Source organism: Pipistrellus kuhlii, unplaced genomic scaffold (assembly GCF_014108245.1).
Source record: "Pipistrellus kuhlii isolate mPipKuh1 unplaced genomic scaffold, mPipKuh1.p scaffold_m20_p_20, whole genome shotgun sequence".
NCBI classification, from domain to species: domain Eukaryota; kingdom Metazoa; phylum Chordata; class Mammalia; order Chiroptera; family Vespertilionidae; genus Pipistrellus; species Pipistrellus kuhlii.
The window spans coordinates 14,323,360-14,337,482 of record NW_023425516.1 but is presented as its reverse complement, the minus strand read 5'-3'; the positions used below and the strand labels follow the sequence as shown (position 1 = coordinate 14,337,482).

The following is a 14,123-nucleotide window of genomic DNA, read 5'->3' as shown; positions in this document are numbered from 1 at the left end:
ATCCTCCTTATTTTGCCTGTTTTTTCTCTCCGTTTCACTCAGGATGTATCAATGCTTATTCATCTGAAGGAAATTATTTTAAAGGATATTGCTGTCCAGTAGAGCAGCCATGAGCCACCTATGGCTACAGAGCATTTGAAATGGCTCATCTGAGGTGACATGGCTGTCAGCATAAATATGCATCAGATTTTGAAGACTTGGAGAAAAAAGAACATAAAGTATCTTATTAATGATTTTATATTGACTGCATGATAAAATGATATTTTGGATATATTCGTTTAAATAAAATATATTAATTTCGCCTGTTATCTTTTTTAAAAAGTATGATAATGTGAGTACCAAAAAAATTAAATTATACGTGTGTGTGTGTGTGTGTGTGTGTGCGTATACACACACACACAAACCAACATACACATACACACATATGTGGTTCATATATACTCCTATTGAACAGCACGGTATCATAGGTGTAAAATTACCTATCCAATGTTTCAACTAATAGCACAGAAACTGTAGAATAAAAGCCTCAACTGGATGATAAATTTACTAACCTTTTTTTAAGAAAATGATAAAGAATGACAACTTACCTGCAATCACATAAAAGAATCCTAGATAGAACCCCTCCTGGACTGTTTAATTCTGTCACATTCTGAGGCGCATACCTCGTTCCCTTAACCCAGTGGTTCTCAGACTCCAGTGTGCACGCCAGCCACCTGGACACGTGTCTACAGTGCAGGTGCTCAGTCACTCCCACATATTTTGATTCTATTTCGGCTCTGGGAGGGACCCAGGTACTTGCTTCTTTTAAACACACACCCCAGGACTAAGAAAAACACTTCCAACACCTGTGGCCTTTCTTTCTTAGGAAATTATTTCCCTCTGCCACCCGTTAGGCAGTCAGATTAGTCTACAAAATGCGTGGGAAGTGGTAGCCTCACGAATAAAAGGTATTTGGCTAACCTGAGAGATAGGAGGGAGCGAATGATTAAACACACCAGCGAGTCCCAAGCTTCCTGGGTCAAACTCCTCCCCCTCACTGCGTGGACCGGGACAGAAAGGAATGACTGTGCTGATTCTCTCTCTCCTCTGCCCATATACAGGCTGTGATGTCAATAAAGACTAAGATGCCCACGGAAAGACAGGAAAAGAAAGTACTCGGGTGTCCAAAACTGCATAATTGAGTCATTAAATACTTCAGAGCTATCTATACTTGTTGTGTTTCGGGGCCATGGCCCATTCAGATTCAAGATGTTAATTCAATAACATCTTTTCTGGGGTGTGCAGTAGGGTGGTTCCAGAGTTTGCTTTCACAAAGTAAGGTACAAAGTATTGACAGGCCCCACTGCTACAAGGTCTATGACAAATAAATCTAACGGAGCAATAGTTCTTCCTTAGGCAGAACAAAACAGTCAAACTGAGGAAATGCCAAGTGAAGAAAATAAGTGACAATAATAAATAGTGTGGTTGTACTTTACATAGCATTTTCATAGCACGTCTATTTTTTTTCTTGTTAATATTCCAAAGTCTGCCCTCAGGCAAAACTACCTATGGGTCTGCCTCGCCTGTTAAATTGAGGCCAGAAAAGTCAGGTGTCATTTCTTACTCTTGCTAAGATTTCTACAGCCCCAAGCACGCTGGTTATGAGCTGGGCTTATTGGCTTTTAGGAATTCCAAGCACTTCCTAAAAGGAGTCGAGGTGACATGAAACATATATACGGGGCACTGGTTGATTTCACACTTGACAAACCAAAAGTGAGGGTCAACAGAAGACATGACTTGCTACAGAAAAATGACAGCTTAAGCCCTGACCAAGTAGCTCAGTTGGTTAGAGCAACATCCCGATACATCAAGTTGCGGGTTCGATCCCCGGGTCAGGGCACATAAAAGAATCAACCAATGAATGCATTAATAAGTGAAACAACAAATTGATGTTTCTCATTCTTCTTCCTTTCTCTCTCCGTCTGTCTCTTTCACTCAAGTCAATTTAAAAAAAAAAAAAAATTTTTTTAACTTAGATAAAAAGAGAAATGACAGCTTGAATCAGAAATGTGTGAATATCCATGCGGTGAATGAAAGTCTTCTTATCCACAGCCAAAGCATCAAAGGTGTGTGCCGGTGTTTGCTGACAAAGCAGTTTGGGAGAGGAGTCGGGAGTAAAAACTATCCTTCCTTTGACAGCCAGCCCCACCAAGGAGCTCAACCTTATCATCAGTCTCTTCGACTTCCCAGGCCAAGTCTTTGGCTTGTGAGCAATGGAGAACTGCCAGGGTATTTCTCTCACCTCATACACGGGAGGTGGCTTTAGTGTTGAGGCTGACTGAGAACATTTTCTTTCTTCTTAAAATAGTAAAAACATGACTTAGAGAAGGAAAATCACTCAATTATGTAGATTTTTTAGATCAGTCAATGATTTGTCAACAAGAGACATTTCTAAAAATACTAATGATTCAAAAGAAAAAAAATCAGATTTGATCAGAGATAGAGTAATTTTTGAAATTTTAAAATTAAAGATTTGGGCAATTTAGCTATTGACAAATTCATGATACCCGTGCACACAGACACACATTTTCTTCTATATAAATAACTCATATTATTTCTTAAATGTTACATCACAAAACTATTTCCATAATAGTCAAGACTCTGTGGTTAAGGGCACAGACTCTGGGGCCAAATGGCTTAGATACAAATCTTGGCTCGGCCTTACTATTACTAGCTGTGTGACCTTAGGCAAATTACTTAATCTCTCTGTGCCTCAGTGTCTCATCTGTAAAATGGAGACAATATTACCTGGGGTTGTGGTGAAACTGAGTTAATACTTGTAAAGTACTCAGCACAGTGCCTGGCGTGAAGTAAGCACCGTATAGGTGTGTTAATAAATATATAAGCAAAAATATGACAAACGCAATGGCTCTAAGGGGGCTCTGAGTGGTAAGAAGCCATTCTGTTTCCCAACACACCTTTTCTTCCTGGCAGCTAGCATTTTAACCACCGAGGTGACAGGAAGGAGGGAAATGCAAAGAGAAATAGCAAGGGGAAAAAACCTAGAAGATAAGTGGGGTAAAAGCCCTTAATCTCACTTAAAAGAATCAATGCTTCTGTTCCCTTCCCCCAAGAGGCCAGGGAAGGAGGTAGAAAAAGAGAGCTAAAGTAAAAAAAATAATAATAATAATAACAATAACAAAAAAGTATCTAGAAAACCCAGTGAGTAGGAATAGGACAATAAGAGGATAATTGACTGCTTATGGCGAACTGGAGAAATGAATTTCGAGGTAGGCATACATAGAACCGCAAATGCAGCCATGTATACAAATGTATACAGTTGTCGAGTTTCTGATCTTGGTTTTGGCTTGAGTGAAACAAAGGAATGAGTCTTTTTACCTCTGACCAAAGATTTGACATAAGACTCCTGTGCCTACCCATCCATCTAAGCTCATGAATAGTATCAAGACCAAACTCAGATTGAACCACTGGGTCAAGGCTTATGCCATGTGCAAGGCGTGTCACCCGAGGTGTCCAGCATTCACATACACGGGTCTGCTTCATTAAATAGTGAAAACCATTACCCTAGTGTCTTCTAACTCCCTCTGAAGTTTGTCAGCTTTGGTCTTTTCAAAGAGCAGGCTCTGTTCAAGCTCCTTAATGCGGGCATGCTCCAGTTTGGTCTGCGTCTGTTAGTAAAAAGGAAGAGGAAGAGAACACAACAGTGCCACCATGACATGCCAGCACAAGAGGCGACAGCGGCATGCAGGCTGAGCCACTAGTACCTCCGCCAGAGGATGAACAAGACGGGAGATGGAGGCGGGAAGAGGATGGAAGTGAGATGAGGAGGCTGGGGGTGAGGATGAAAACTACCAACAGAAGGATGAGGTGGGCGGGGGACTTGGGCGAGGCTACTGAGAAAGGAAAAATGGAAAACACATGAGGCAGGATGAAAAATGTCAGATGCATGCAGCCAAATACAAGTTATATTGATAAGTGAGGTTTATCAGCACAAATTAGAACAGTTAATATTCCTCTAAACTACCATTCTTCCCGCCTCCCCACGACGGCTATTTGGCATTAACAAATACGTAACTGACTTGGTGACCTTAAAAAGTAGACTGACCCTCACGATGACTACTACGACTAAATACGGAGAAGGTAATGTAGTGGGCCTTACGGTCAGTAAACCCATAGAGTAGAATCTTGCACTTTGGCACAAATTTGATATGAACAAGGGTCAAGCATGACACCTCACAGAGGAAATCTAGAAACGAAAGCTAAGGAGATCACACCAGTGGTCTCTGGTGAGATTCTCGGCCAACATTCTCACATCTGACAGGAAAGAGCCATTAAAGTTCTAATTTCTCTCCAGCACTGGCTTTTCTGAGGGCTGTCACCAGGGCTGTCACCATGCTGTCACCAGGGGGGGCGGAAATCAGATTTACAAAAAGAAAATTCCAATAGCAGTTATGCTCCATAGCTTCCATCCCTGAAGCTCAGAGCAGGAGAAAAGTTGAAAAGTTTGGCCAAAATTGGACTCTTTATTTTGATCCCTAGATGTAGTTCTTATCTCAGAGGTAAGAAATGGTGACTCGCCGAAACCGGTTTGGCTCAATGGATAGAGCGTCGGCTTGGGGACTGAAAGGTCCCGGGTTCGATTCCGGTCAAGGGCATGTACCTTGGTTGCAGGCACATCCTCAGTAGGGGGTGTGCAAGAGGCAGCTGATCGATGACTCTCTCTCATTGATGTTTCTAACTATCTCTCTCCCTTCCTCTCTGTACAAAATCAATAAAATATACATATAAAAAAGAAAAAAAAAGAAAAAAAGAAATGGTGACTCGACACAAAAGTGTGTTTGAACTCCTTGAAAGAGCTGGTGAGATCCTACCAAGTTTCAAAATCTTTGAGCTTCTCCATCCTCCCTCACTCATATGGACCCGATGAAGAAGCCAGAGGTGACCTCTTTCTAGCAGTTTTAAGTACAACAGAATCTTCATCAAATGTCAGTCTTAATGCTTCTCTATCCCGCTCACATCTCTACCCGCTAGGTCCAGCATAACCCACTGATAAGAGCTGTTCCCAGAAGCTTCTGGTTATAGTTACCGTAGTAACTTAACTATTTTGTGGTTCCAACCAGTCAGATCTATCAGTTTGAACTATTACGGGAAATGAAAAAATGACAACTGTAAATAAAGAAACAAAAAGTAGTGCAGAGCTTAATAGAGGGAGGGATGTTTTACACTGTACAAGTCTTTACTACCTCCAGCAGAACTCTGGGGAGGCTAATGAATTCAAGAGCTCCCTTCGCTTGCAAACCAGGTATAAATCACCATGGAATGCTTAAACCATGAACACAAAAATTAAAAACAAAACAAAGTCATCTTCACCTCCTTCAGCTCTTACACTCAACAAAAATAACAACACTGGCCGGGACCGGGTTGGCTCAGTGGATAGAGCGTTGGCCTGCGGACTGAAAGGTCCCGGGTTCAATTCCGGGCAAGGGCATGTACCTTGGTTGCGGGCACATCCCCAGTGGGGGGTGTGCAAGAGGCAGCTGATCGATGACTCTCTCTTATCGATGTTTCTAACTTTCTATCCCTCTCTCTTCATCTCTGTGAAAAATCAATAAAATATATTTTAAAAATAAAAAATAAAAAAAATAAAAAATAAAAAAAAATAACAACACTGGATAATTGTCTGGATAGTCCCCTTCCTCCGGAGTGCCTCAGTCAGAAGTTGTTCTACTTACTGCTTCCACAAGAAAAGAATCTGATCCAGGACTATATAACTGTGGTCGCAGCCTCAAGCACTGAAATCCAAATAGCAAAAGGCAACAAAACCTTTTTTCTCCTCTGGACACTGAGTACAGTGTCCTGGGGTTGAAAGGTCACCACTTCAAGATAAAAAGCCCCTATCCACTGAGTGTGCTCCTCTCCCCCTTCCGGGTGACTGCAGCCAGACCTCCCTGCTGGCGGGGTGCACACCAATGACCGGAACTGCACCTCGGTCTCTGACCAGCCATAAGCATGGGGACTAGTGATCCACGCCCATGCCATGGTATGCAGTCAAAACGCTACACCCAACAGGACAACCGTCCTTGTTAACTGACTCCTTTCTCAGAAGAAGACACATGTCCCAGAGGGCAGTCCTGGGGCAGGCAGAGAGGGCAAGCAGCGGCTCTGCAAGAAGCGCACAGAGAGGCGGGAGGGAGACCCCATGCAGACGGACACTGGGCGCAGCAGGAGCCCGTGTGGGAAGGAGAGAGGAGACCCAGATCACTGAAGTAGCTTCACAAAAAGGGAACCTTTAGAACGGAGGCTGTCGGAAAAGTTCAGTCTTGACTTGTATATTCTACCTGCCAGGAGGCGGTGGGAACGGTCTTTGCCTTCATTTTGTTCTCTTGTGGCGGTATATCACCGTGAGAAGTTTTTAGGTTTCTTGCAGTTGGCATTAGAGCTGGCAAGGGGCACCAGGAAGCCAGGCTTTCGAGGTCACTTTGGTAAGATTTGAATTGGGTGTTTAATCTTAAGCAGAAGAAGGAAGGAAAAGAAAAACACCTACATGCCTAGAAGCACTGCTACCCTAAAAACCTTGCTTCAAAAATAATTTTAAAACACTCAGTCTCTTCACTGAAGAATTCTAGCCTCTAGGCTCAAACACTAGGGAAAATAAAGTGACAAATACCAAGTTTGTATTTCTAGTCAGCTGCAATGACAGGCACTGGCCAGCAGGGGTGCTCACACACAAGGCAATCAGTCTGGGATTCACAATTCCCTTTTACCTCTCCTGGGAATAAAAATTAGACAATTTGGGAAAACTTCCCCCAGAATTTCTATAACTCCTTCACCTAATATGTCTTATGCTTCTTCTCTTTTGGAATAATTATATTAAAATTAGAAGCCATTATGAATTAAGTGAAGGCCAGGCCCCCAGACATAATTAATTTTGCCCGTTTTTGACAAAATTTCTTATAAACGCATGCCTCTGCACTAAAAAAAATGGGTTTATAAAACTTAGTCATTACATACAATTTCTTCAGTCATTACATACAAATGTAACTGCTTTGAAAGCCACATGCATAGAAATATTAAGGTCAATGTCTCAAGATCAGATTATGCAGTTAGTATTTGAGTATATCAATAAGCATTTTAATCTGTAATCAATCTGTGTTAACATGGAAAATATCCACACAGTTAAGGGCCCTCTTACATTCTCAGGATCTTCAGAAATCTGGCTCTTTTGCTATCAGTAAAAAAATAAAAAATTAAACAACAACAAAAGAGAGATTCGACTAAAGTTTCAATGTTAGGGTTTCAAAATAACTTTGATTAATTTCAAGTAAGTTTATCAGACAGACTATATACTAGCCTAGTGCTGATGTAAATATTTTCATTTGTCCTTTTCCCAAAACACCAGTGGCTACATTTCAAATGAATTGGATGATGATATGAAACTTCTAATGAAACTTTAGGGTGTTTTTAAGTGGATGTTAATAACACAGATGTAAACTAAAGAAATGTAATTGTACAATATATGAAATGAATGAAGACTTATTACTAATAATCCATTAAATCCTGGGCTTTATAAAACTAAAACTCAGAAAATCTTTCCCTTTCTTTTTGTTAACTATAAGGATACATTTATTTCCAAAGAAATCAGAATTCCTATTTGGAAGACCCTTGAAATGTAAGCATGGTGTGGGCAGTCAACAGACTCTAAAACTGTAATGGTAGCATACATGTATATTTTGAGAGCTGCACAGAAATGTGCAGTTTTTACTAAAATATTACAGATTAAAGTACCAAAAATCTGCAGAATTTGAAAATTTTAATTTATACCTGTCATATATCTAGCAGTGGTTTGAAAAGCAACAAGACCATTGAACTCTAATGTCCACATTTGAAAAAAAAATAATGTGAATAATTGTCACAAGATTAGAAACTTAATTGTAAAGGAAAATCCCTATTAATTTAAACTATGCCATGGAAGTAAAAGAAACTAAAATATAAATTGCTCTTGTTTTTTTCTAGTAATTACTTTTGTAAAAAGTTCAACTACTAAAACATATATTTATCCCTTTTACGGGGTTATAAAAGATTCGTCCTGCTCAGTTGAAGAAACAAGGCTCTGTTTCAGACTATTATGAGGAAGCAAAAAATGCTCCTCCCAAGGAATGCCATTTCTGGTCATCAGAGAGACATGGAGAGTCTCACTCGGGACACACTGCCAGGTGTATGACTCGATTAACTCCAATTCGAGGTTTTTAATTTCAATCACAAGAAAAGAGTAGTAAAACTTGACTGGGCCACAGGAGGTGGGATGGCTCAGTTCCAGGCTCAGAGGACACCTCATCACCTCCGGGAGCCACGCCCACAGCCCAGCTGGCCAGAGGCTGGGCTCCTGCCATCCCTCTGCTGCCGGTTCTGGCCACATCAGCTGGCACAATGATTTTGTCCACATTTCTGAACATGGGGACCCATAAACGCTTTAGGCAGCTGGAGGGGTTTTACCTCAAGGTCGCCTTTAGTAATTGATTCTTCCTCCACCCGGAACTGAAGATCCTCCACCTTCCTGCGGAAGGAGATGGAAACAAAGCACTTAGAAAATAACTAAGGAACAAATGGGCGCCTGTATCTCTACAATCACATCCTGGTAAACTGAGCACATGGCCTGGAAAGAAATGCCTCAGAAGCTTAGAAATCAATGCATCTTTAGGCCTCTGGTGTATGCACCAGAGAGCTCTCCTCTTCTTTGGGAAGCTCCCGAGTTTTATCCAGGCACGCGTTCCAGAGGCAGGAGTAAGAGCTGAGAAAAATCAACCAGTTCCCTTGGTCACAAGCACCAGAATGAATGTGATCAAGACGAGGTCTGCCTCACGCACCAGTACACAGGAGGCGAGGAGAATGTCCTCCGTACAGTGTTTCTCTGTCCAATGAGAAAGCAGTTTCCCTGGTCAGAGGCTGCATTCCACCTCCACTGGTTGTCCCCTCACCACAGTGCCTATGACCATCCTGATCACTAGCGACTAGGAAGTCGCTGTCAGAAATGGCAGAAGGTGGCATCAAGTACAACAGCTGAGGACTACCATCCCATAACCAGAGATGTTCACATGGTTTCCATGAAGATGTTTTTTGTAGAGATATTTTTTTAAACCCTTCTATCACAACCAAGCTTGTTTTCTCTCAGTTTAGCACCTGATTTTGTCCCGAACTGGAAAATTCCCTAAATGCCTCATGTGAGAGCCTTGTTTTCCTAATAAGGTACTGAGTTTCTCGAGGACAGGGACCTTGTATGGCCAGTCAGACATAATAGGATTTCATCAGCTACCTGGGTCCAGCACCCCTCCCCAGGAATGACTCCACAGGGGGCTGGGTCTGAGTGAACGCCACCACACAACTAAGGCTGCCCTCAAGAGGATGCTCAGCACACAGTGCGTGCTCCTCGAATGATTGTTCATTTAATCAGGCCATGTCCAGGTGACTACAAACGACCCCCAGGAAGTCAAAGCAAAGCAAACCCTCCTCTCACAGAATGAGGACTTCTATTTCCGCTGAACATGATCATTCCTTTGGTTCTACGGGTGGACACCAACATGGTTGCCAAAGGGAAGGAAGTTTAAAAGGAAAAGGCCACAGGTGCCCCCGGGGACAGTTTAGGATCACCTTTTTTCCTCTTCGAGTTGGTTGAGCAGTTCCACTTTCTCCCTGTCGGCAGCTTCCACCATGGCTCGCAGCTGGTCCATCTTGGCCTCCAGCTCCAGGACATGCTGGGGAGGCAAGGGTGTCAGTGAGGGGCCTCTCTCTGACCCAGACAGGCCCAGGGACACCTCCAAAGAGCTATGGCTAAGTGGCACCATTGTGGGCTGGCGTTCCTCCAAAACCTTTAATGTTAGAATGCATTCTATAATTTTTAATAGGTTATTGTCAGCCTCATTCCCGGAGGACGAGGATGGAAACCACACCATGATGGCAGCCGAGGGCAACATTACAACAATTCCCACCTATGGAAACTAAAACTCCTGCAGAGGATCATCTACAAAACAGAAGTTGCAATCACAGGTGAAGTCCAATTAAGCCAGCTCAACTAGCACAGAGAGGCCAAAAGACCTGGACGTAAAGACCAAGAGGCTAAGGTGCACTCAAGAAGAACAAACTCCACTTTTATGATGATGCAAACTGGGACTCCGGTTCATAGCTTTCAAACAAGCCCATCAGAGACATTCCTAGTGCTCCCAGGACTACACCCAAAACTAGCTCCAGGCACCATCTCTGCAACGCGATCAGCTTAGGACCTGTCACCATCACCACAAGGCCAGCACCAGACTTCACCTGGTCGTGTCCATCCCGGGCCAGGGCTAGCTCCTGCTCTATTTCCCCCACGTGGCTCGTGGCCTTGGCCACCTCCGCCCTCTCTAGATCCCGTTCGGCCAGCAGCTGCTCAATGTGCTGCTGCTTCTCTTTCAGGGCCTCCTGGAGGGCGGTGGTGCCGGAGATCTTCCTGGCGTACCGGGAGGAGGTTTCGGTCAACTGCAAAGGAAAGTGAAAGAAGTGAAGGGTGATGACGCTACGAGGGACGCGAGCAGGAGCAATGCATGCAGGCGGGAGCCTCCTCAGCAAAGCAAAAGTGCTGCCCCAGCTCTCAGGCTTGCCAATGACTCAGAAAGGCTCTTCATCAAGAAAACAAGACAGCATGCGAGGCCTCCTGTCTGTAAATCCCACAAAGAACACATTCATGCAAAGAGGCTGTGGACCAATCAGGAAGGTGTCTAGAAGAATGAGTGGCTCAAGTGAAAGGTACTCTGAGCTCAGCCGGCAGGGCCTTACAGGAATCTAGAAAAATTGCACAGAACCCATTTAACACGTTTCTCTCCGCTCTCTTCCGACCTAAGCTTCACATATAGCTGTCTTCTTGTTACGACATTTTGGGCAATCTTTTGATCTTTAGACTTGAAGTTGAGACCAATAGGTCCCCCTCTGCATCACAAACCTTCCTTCAACGGGTTTAACAGTTGGACCGTTGCCAGGACTTTGTCTTTGTTTCCGAGTGAAAGGCAGAGGAGTGAAAGGCAGAGGAGTGAAAGGCAGAGGCGATCTCGCCCAGCAACGGAGCCCTTGAGGAGCTGAATGCCCATCCCAGAGAGATTTACAAGGACAAGGTGAAGAGGACCACTATCTGCCTTCAGGCGCGTGGGAGTGGGTGAGCGTGCATGCATATGTCTGGGCAAGGACACACATAAGAGGAAGAAAGAAAAAAACACGAGACGAAAAGGAGGAGAAAGATTTATGGGCAAAGAAAAGTAGGGGAGGGAAGGTGATTGAGAGAAAAGGGGGCATGGAGGGAACAGGGGGACAATGAGAAGTGGGGAGAGTGACTAGGAAAGGAGTGGATCAGCTCAGTCACCTGTTTCACATGCCCAAATCCTCCACCTTGAGGCTAACGTCACATAAAAGCACAGAGCAAAGAAGCTCCTACTAGATGTTAACAGACAACTGGGCAAGTCGAGTACTATTCTTCCAAGCCCAGTTTTAGAGGTCGGTGGTCGAGAAAGGGCCTCACTGCCTGGTGCTTGGCAATTGTGTGCAGGGCTGCTCCCTCAGCGACTGCTGGGTTGCAGGCCACCACAGCCCTGACTTCACCTTCTGCAGTTGGGGCCTCACCTGAGGCTTGAATGCTCTTGTCTTAGTCTGAGGACGGGGATCTGCCATCCCCTCCTGGTAGGGCAATTTGATGACTAGGAGAGGCAAGGGTCCAATCAAACCCGAGTAGTCCTTTGTGGCTTCTATTTAGTGAAATTGCTTGAATTACACATACTGGGGAAGGGGGGTTCCCTGTTCTCTTTTTTTTACCATTTGACCTTGACTTTCTTTTCTAGTTTCATTGCATGTGTGGCTAAATTATACGTTCCCATACCAACATTTCTTCCTGGAGACACTAAATCTGAGGTTCCTGCACAGAGATACCCAGGGGACTGCAGCAAAGGGCAGTGAATTTCAAGGACAACAGCGACACCTGTTGGACACCATGCAAACTATAGCTTGAGGCAATTGCGTTTCAATAGGCTGTGGCTAGAAATAAACACTAAAGATTTATCCAAGGGTTTTAAGGTTTACAAACTGGAAAACACAGGTAGAAAATAGCCAGGGTGTCCCTCTGAAGAAGAAATAAAAATCTAAGAGTTCTCATAGTGCCCATTCCTGAGAAGGATCCGTTCTGCGTCCTTAGCCTCTGGATGGGTCTGAGGTGGTCATCTTCCGGACGTTCCATGCTCTTGGTCTGGACACGTGAACGTTCTTTCCTAAGAAGTTTAAGTTCCTAGGCCAATGAATGAATTGTTTCCCCGAGCCTCGGCCGATGTGATCTTAGTAGTTTAGCCGCTTGACTGCAGTGACTCCATTTTATTTCTTCACGCCTCAGGTGGTCATACATATTCCTTTAGATGATGTCATGTCTTTCCGAAGCTGGGTTTGGGCTACTGCCATGACAGAAAGCAAGGACTATGCCAACAAAAATCTGTGGCACCGAAAATGAGGGCAATGGTGCTGAGGGAGATTCCAAGATTTGACAGGTGCCCAACAGCAGCATACAACCTGGTAATGATGAGTTATGGTTATTTAAGAATGAATTTAAAATGGTTGTCCTTTTAGTTAGTAGGTATCATTTTTTTAAAAACAGCCACCAACTCCTGTGACATAAATATTAAGTTATTTAAACCTAATTATTTAATAAACAGAACTGTCAGCTACTTCTCTTGACGTAGGTCCACCATGAAAAAATAACTGAGACACTAAAGGGGCTGAGACCCCAGGAAGCCTGGGAATCTCTGCGCCCAACGCTTCCAGATCATTTTGCAGCAAAGTCTTTAGGCTTTTTTATATACGTGAGTAGGATTATGTTGCTGAGATACATTTCTAGGAAGTCACAGTTCAAATTTTCTATATTCTTGGAATATTCTCCTATCGTGATTTTTGACTTAGAAACCATAGCTACCCTATATAAAAATTTTTTAAAAATAAGCTGTTTTGCAAGACAAGAAGACTCCTTTTTCTTCTGTTGGAATCCTTCCCTGAATGAGTTGTCAGAACTGGTCTGAGAGGGGAGGTTGGGGGGGGGGGGGGCGAGGAGAAGTTGGCTATTTTCCAAGGAAATGGACTCATGATTACGTCACGAAAGAATTCCTAACCCAGACCTGACACCTTTGTGGAATCGTCCAGGATTGACAAAGCAGACGAGACATCCACGTTGGAGTTTGCAGATCTCTGGAACAAGGTGTTGTGGGCACTGAGGTTTTCCACTTCATTGCTCCTGGCAACGTTTTCCATAAAGTCCATTTGTAACCCTTCAAATGCAAACGAAATAGTCCAAGCGGGTTTTTCCTGAACTGATGAGGAAGAAGTGCACCTGGGCTGGCGGGCAGAGCAGCACAACCCCCCTCTTAAGGGCAGATGCCTCTGCCTTGCCTTTCCCTGCCTGACATCGCCTGAAAGAAGGCAAACCGAAATCACACCACTCAGCATCCTAACTCCTGTCCGTAGTTCACCATCATTATGCAGAGATCCCAACTCAGCATGGAGGACAACACTGCCATTGCAAACTTCAACGGTATTTGCCTCTCTTCAAGTAGATAAGTGTAATGGCAGGGGCTGACGCCAAAAAGGCATTTTGACCCTGATGAAGCGCGTGCGTTATCAACCAGAATAAGACGCCATTGTTTTATTTTAATTCTGATGACTCTATGTTTAGTGATCTAAATGGGGAAAGGAGGGAGAGGGAAGGAGGTGGGAGGAGGACAGAGAGAGAGAGTAGACAAAACGAAACATAGCTCTTCCGAGCATCCTTTCAAGTTCTACAAGTTCCCTTCTGTGTCCTCTGGCCCAGGTGGGCAACACTCCACACACTATCTGCTTTCAGAGGGTTAGACTGTATTCATGTCAAAATTCTGAGAACATGGCTTTACTCAAAATACTTTAGTTCCTAAAACTGTTTGAAATAAGAAAGAAACCTACGTCCTGAAGGAAAAGGATCTCCTCCTACCCCCGTTTTCCAGTCTTTCTTGTGCCCAAAATAATTTCTGAGAAAAGCAGTCGTCTCATCGGTAGTGGCTAGGTTCACCCAGAACTACTCCATCATGAAGCCTTAGAAA

General features: G+C 43.7%; 1 protein-coding gene across 17 annotated transcripts in view; it reads right to left on the bottom strand.

Annotated features, from left to right (window-relative positions):
* The window catches only part of CLIP1 (CAP-Gly domain containing linker protein 1), an 84,963-nt gene that overhangs the window by 40,150 nt on the left and 30,690 nt on the right, over positions 1-14,123 (bottom strand). For 10 of the 17 annotated variants that reach the window (XR_004989975.2, XM_045585556.1, XM_036449014.2 and 7 more), the window contains 5 exons: positions 10,312-10,509; positions 9,646-9,749; positions 8,494-8,554; positions 7,193-7,225; positions 3,564-3,668 (listed from right to left, as the gene is read on the bottom strand). Coding sequence is in view for 16 of the 17 variants with exons in the window: in XM_045585556.1 (XP_045441512.1) it covers positions 3,564-3,668; positions 7,193-7,225; positions 8,494-8,554; positions 9,646-9,749; positions 10,312-10,509 (501 nt within the window). In the remaining variant the exon portion in view is untranslated. The remainder of the gene's footprint in view (positions 1-3,563; positions 3,669-7,192; positions 7,226-8,493; positions 8,555-9,645; positions 9,750-10,311; positions 10,510-14,123) is intronic. The other 7 variants (XM_036449013.2, XM_045585557.1, XM_036449023.2 and 4 more) reach the window with 4 other exon arrangements.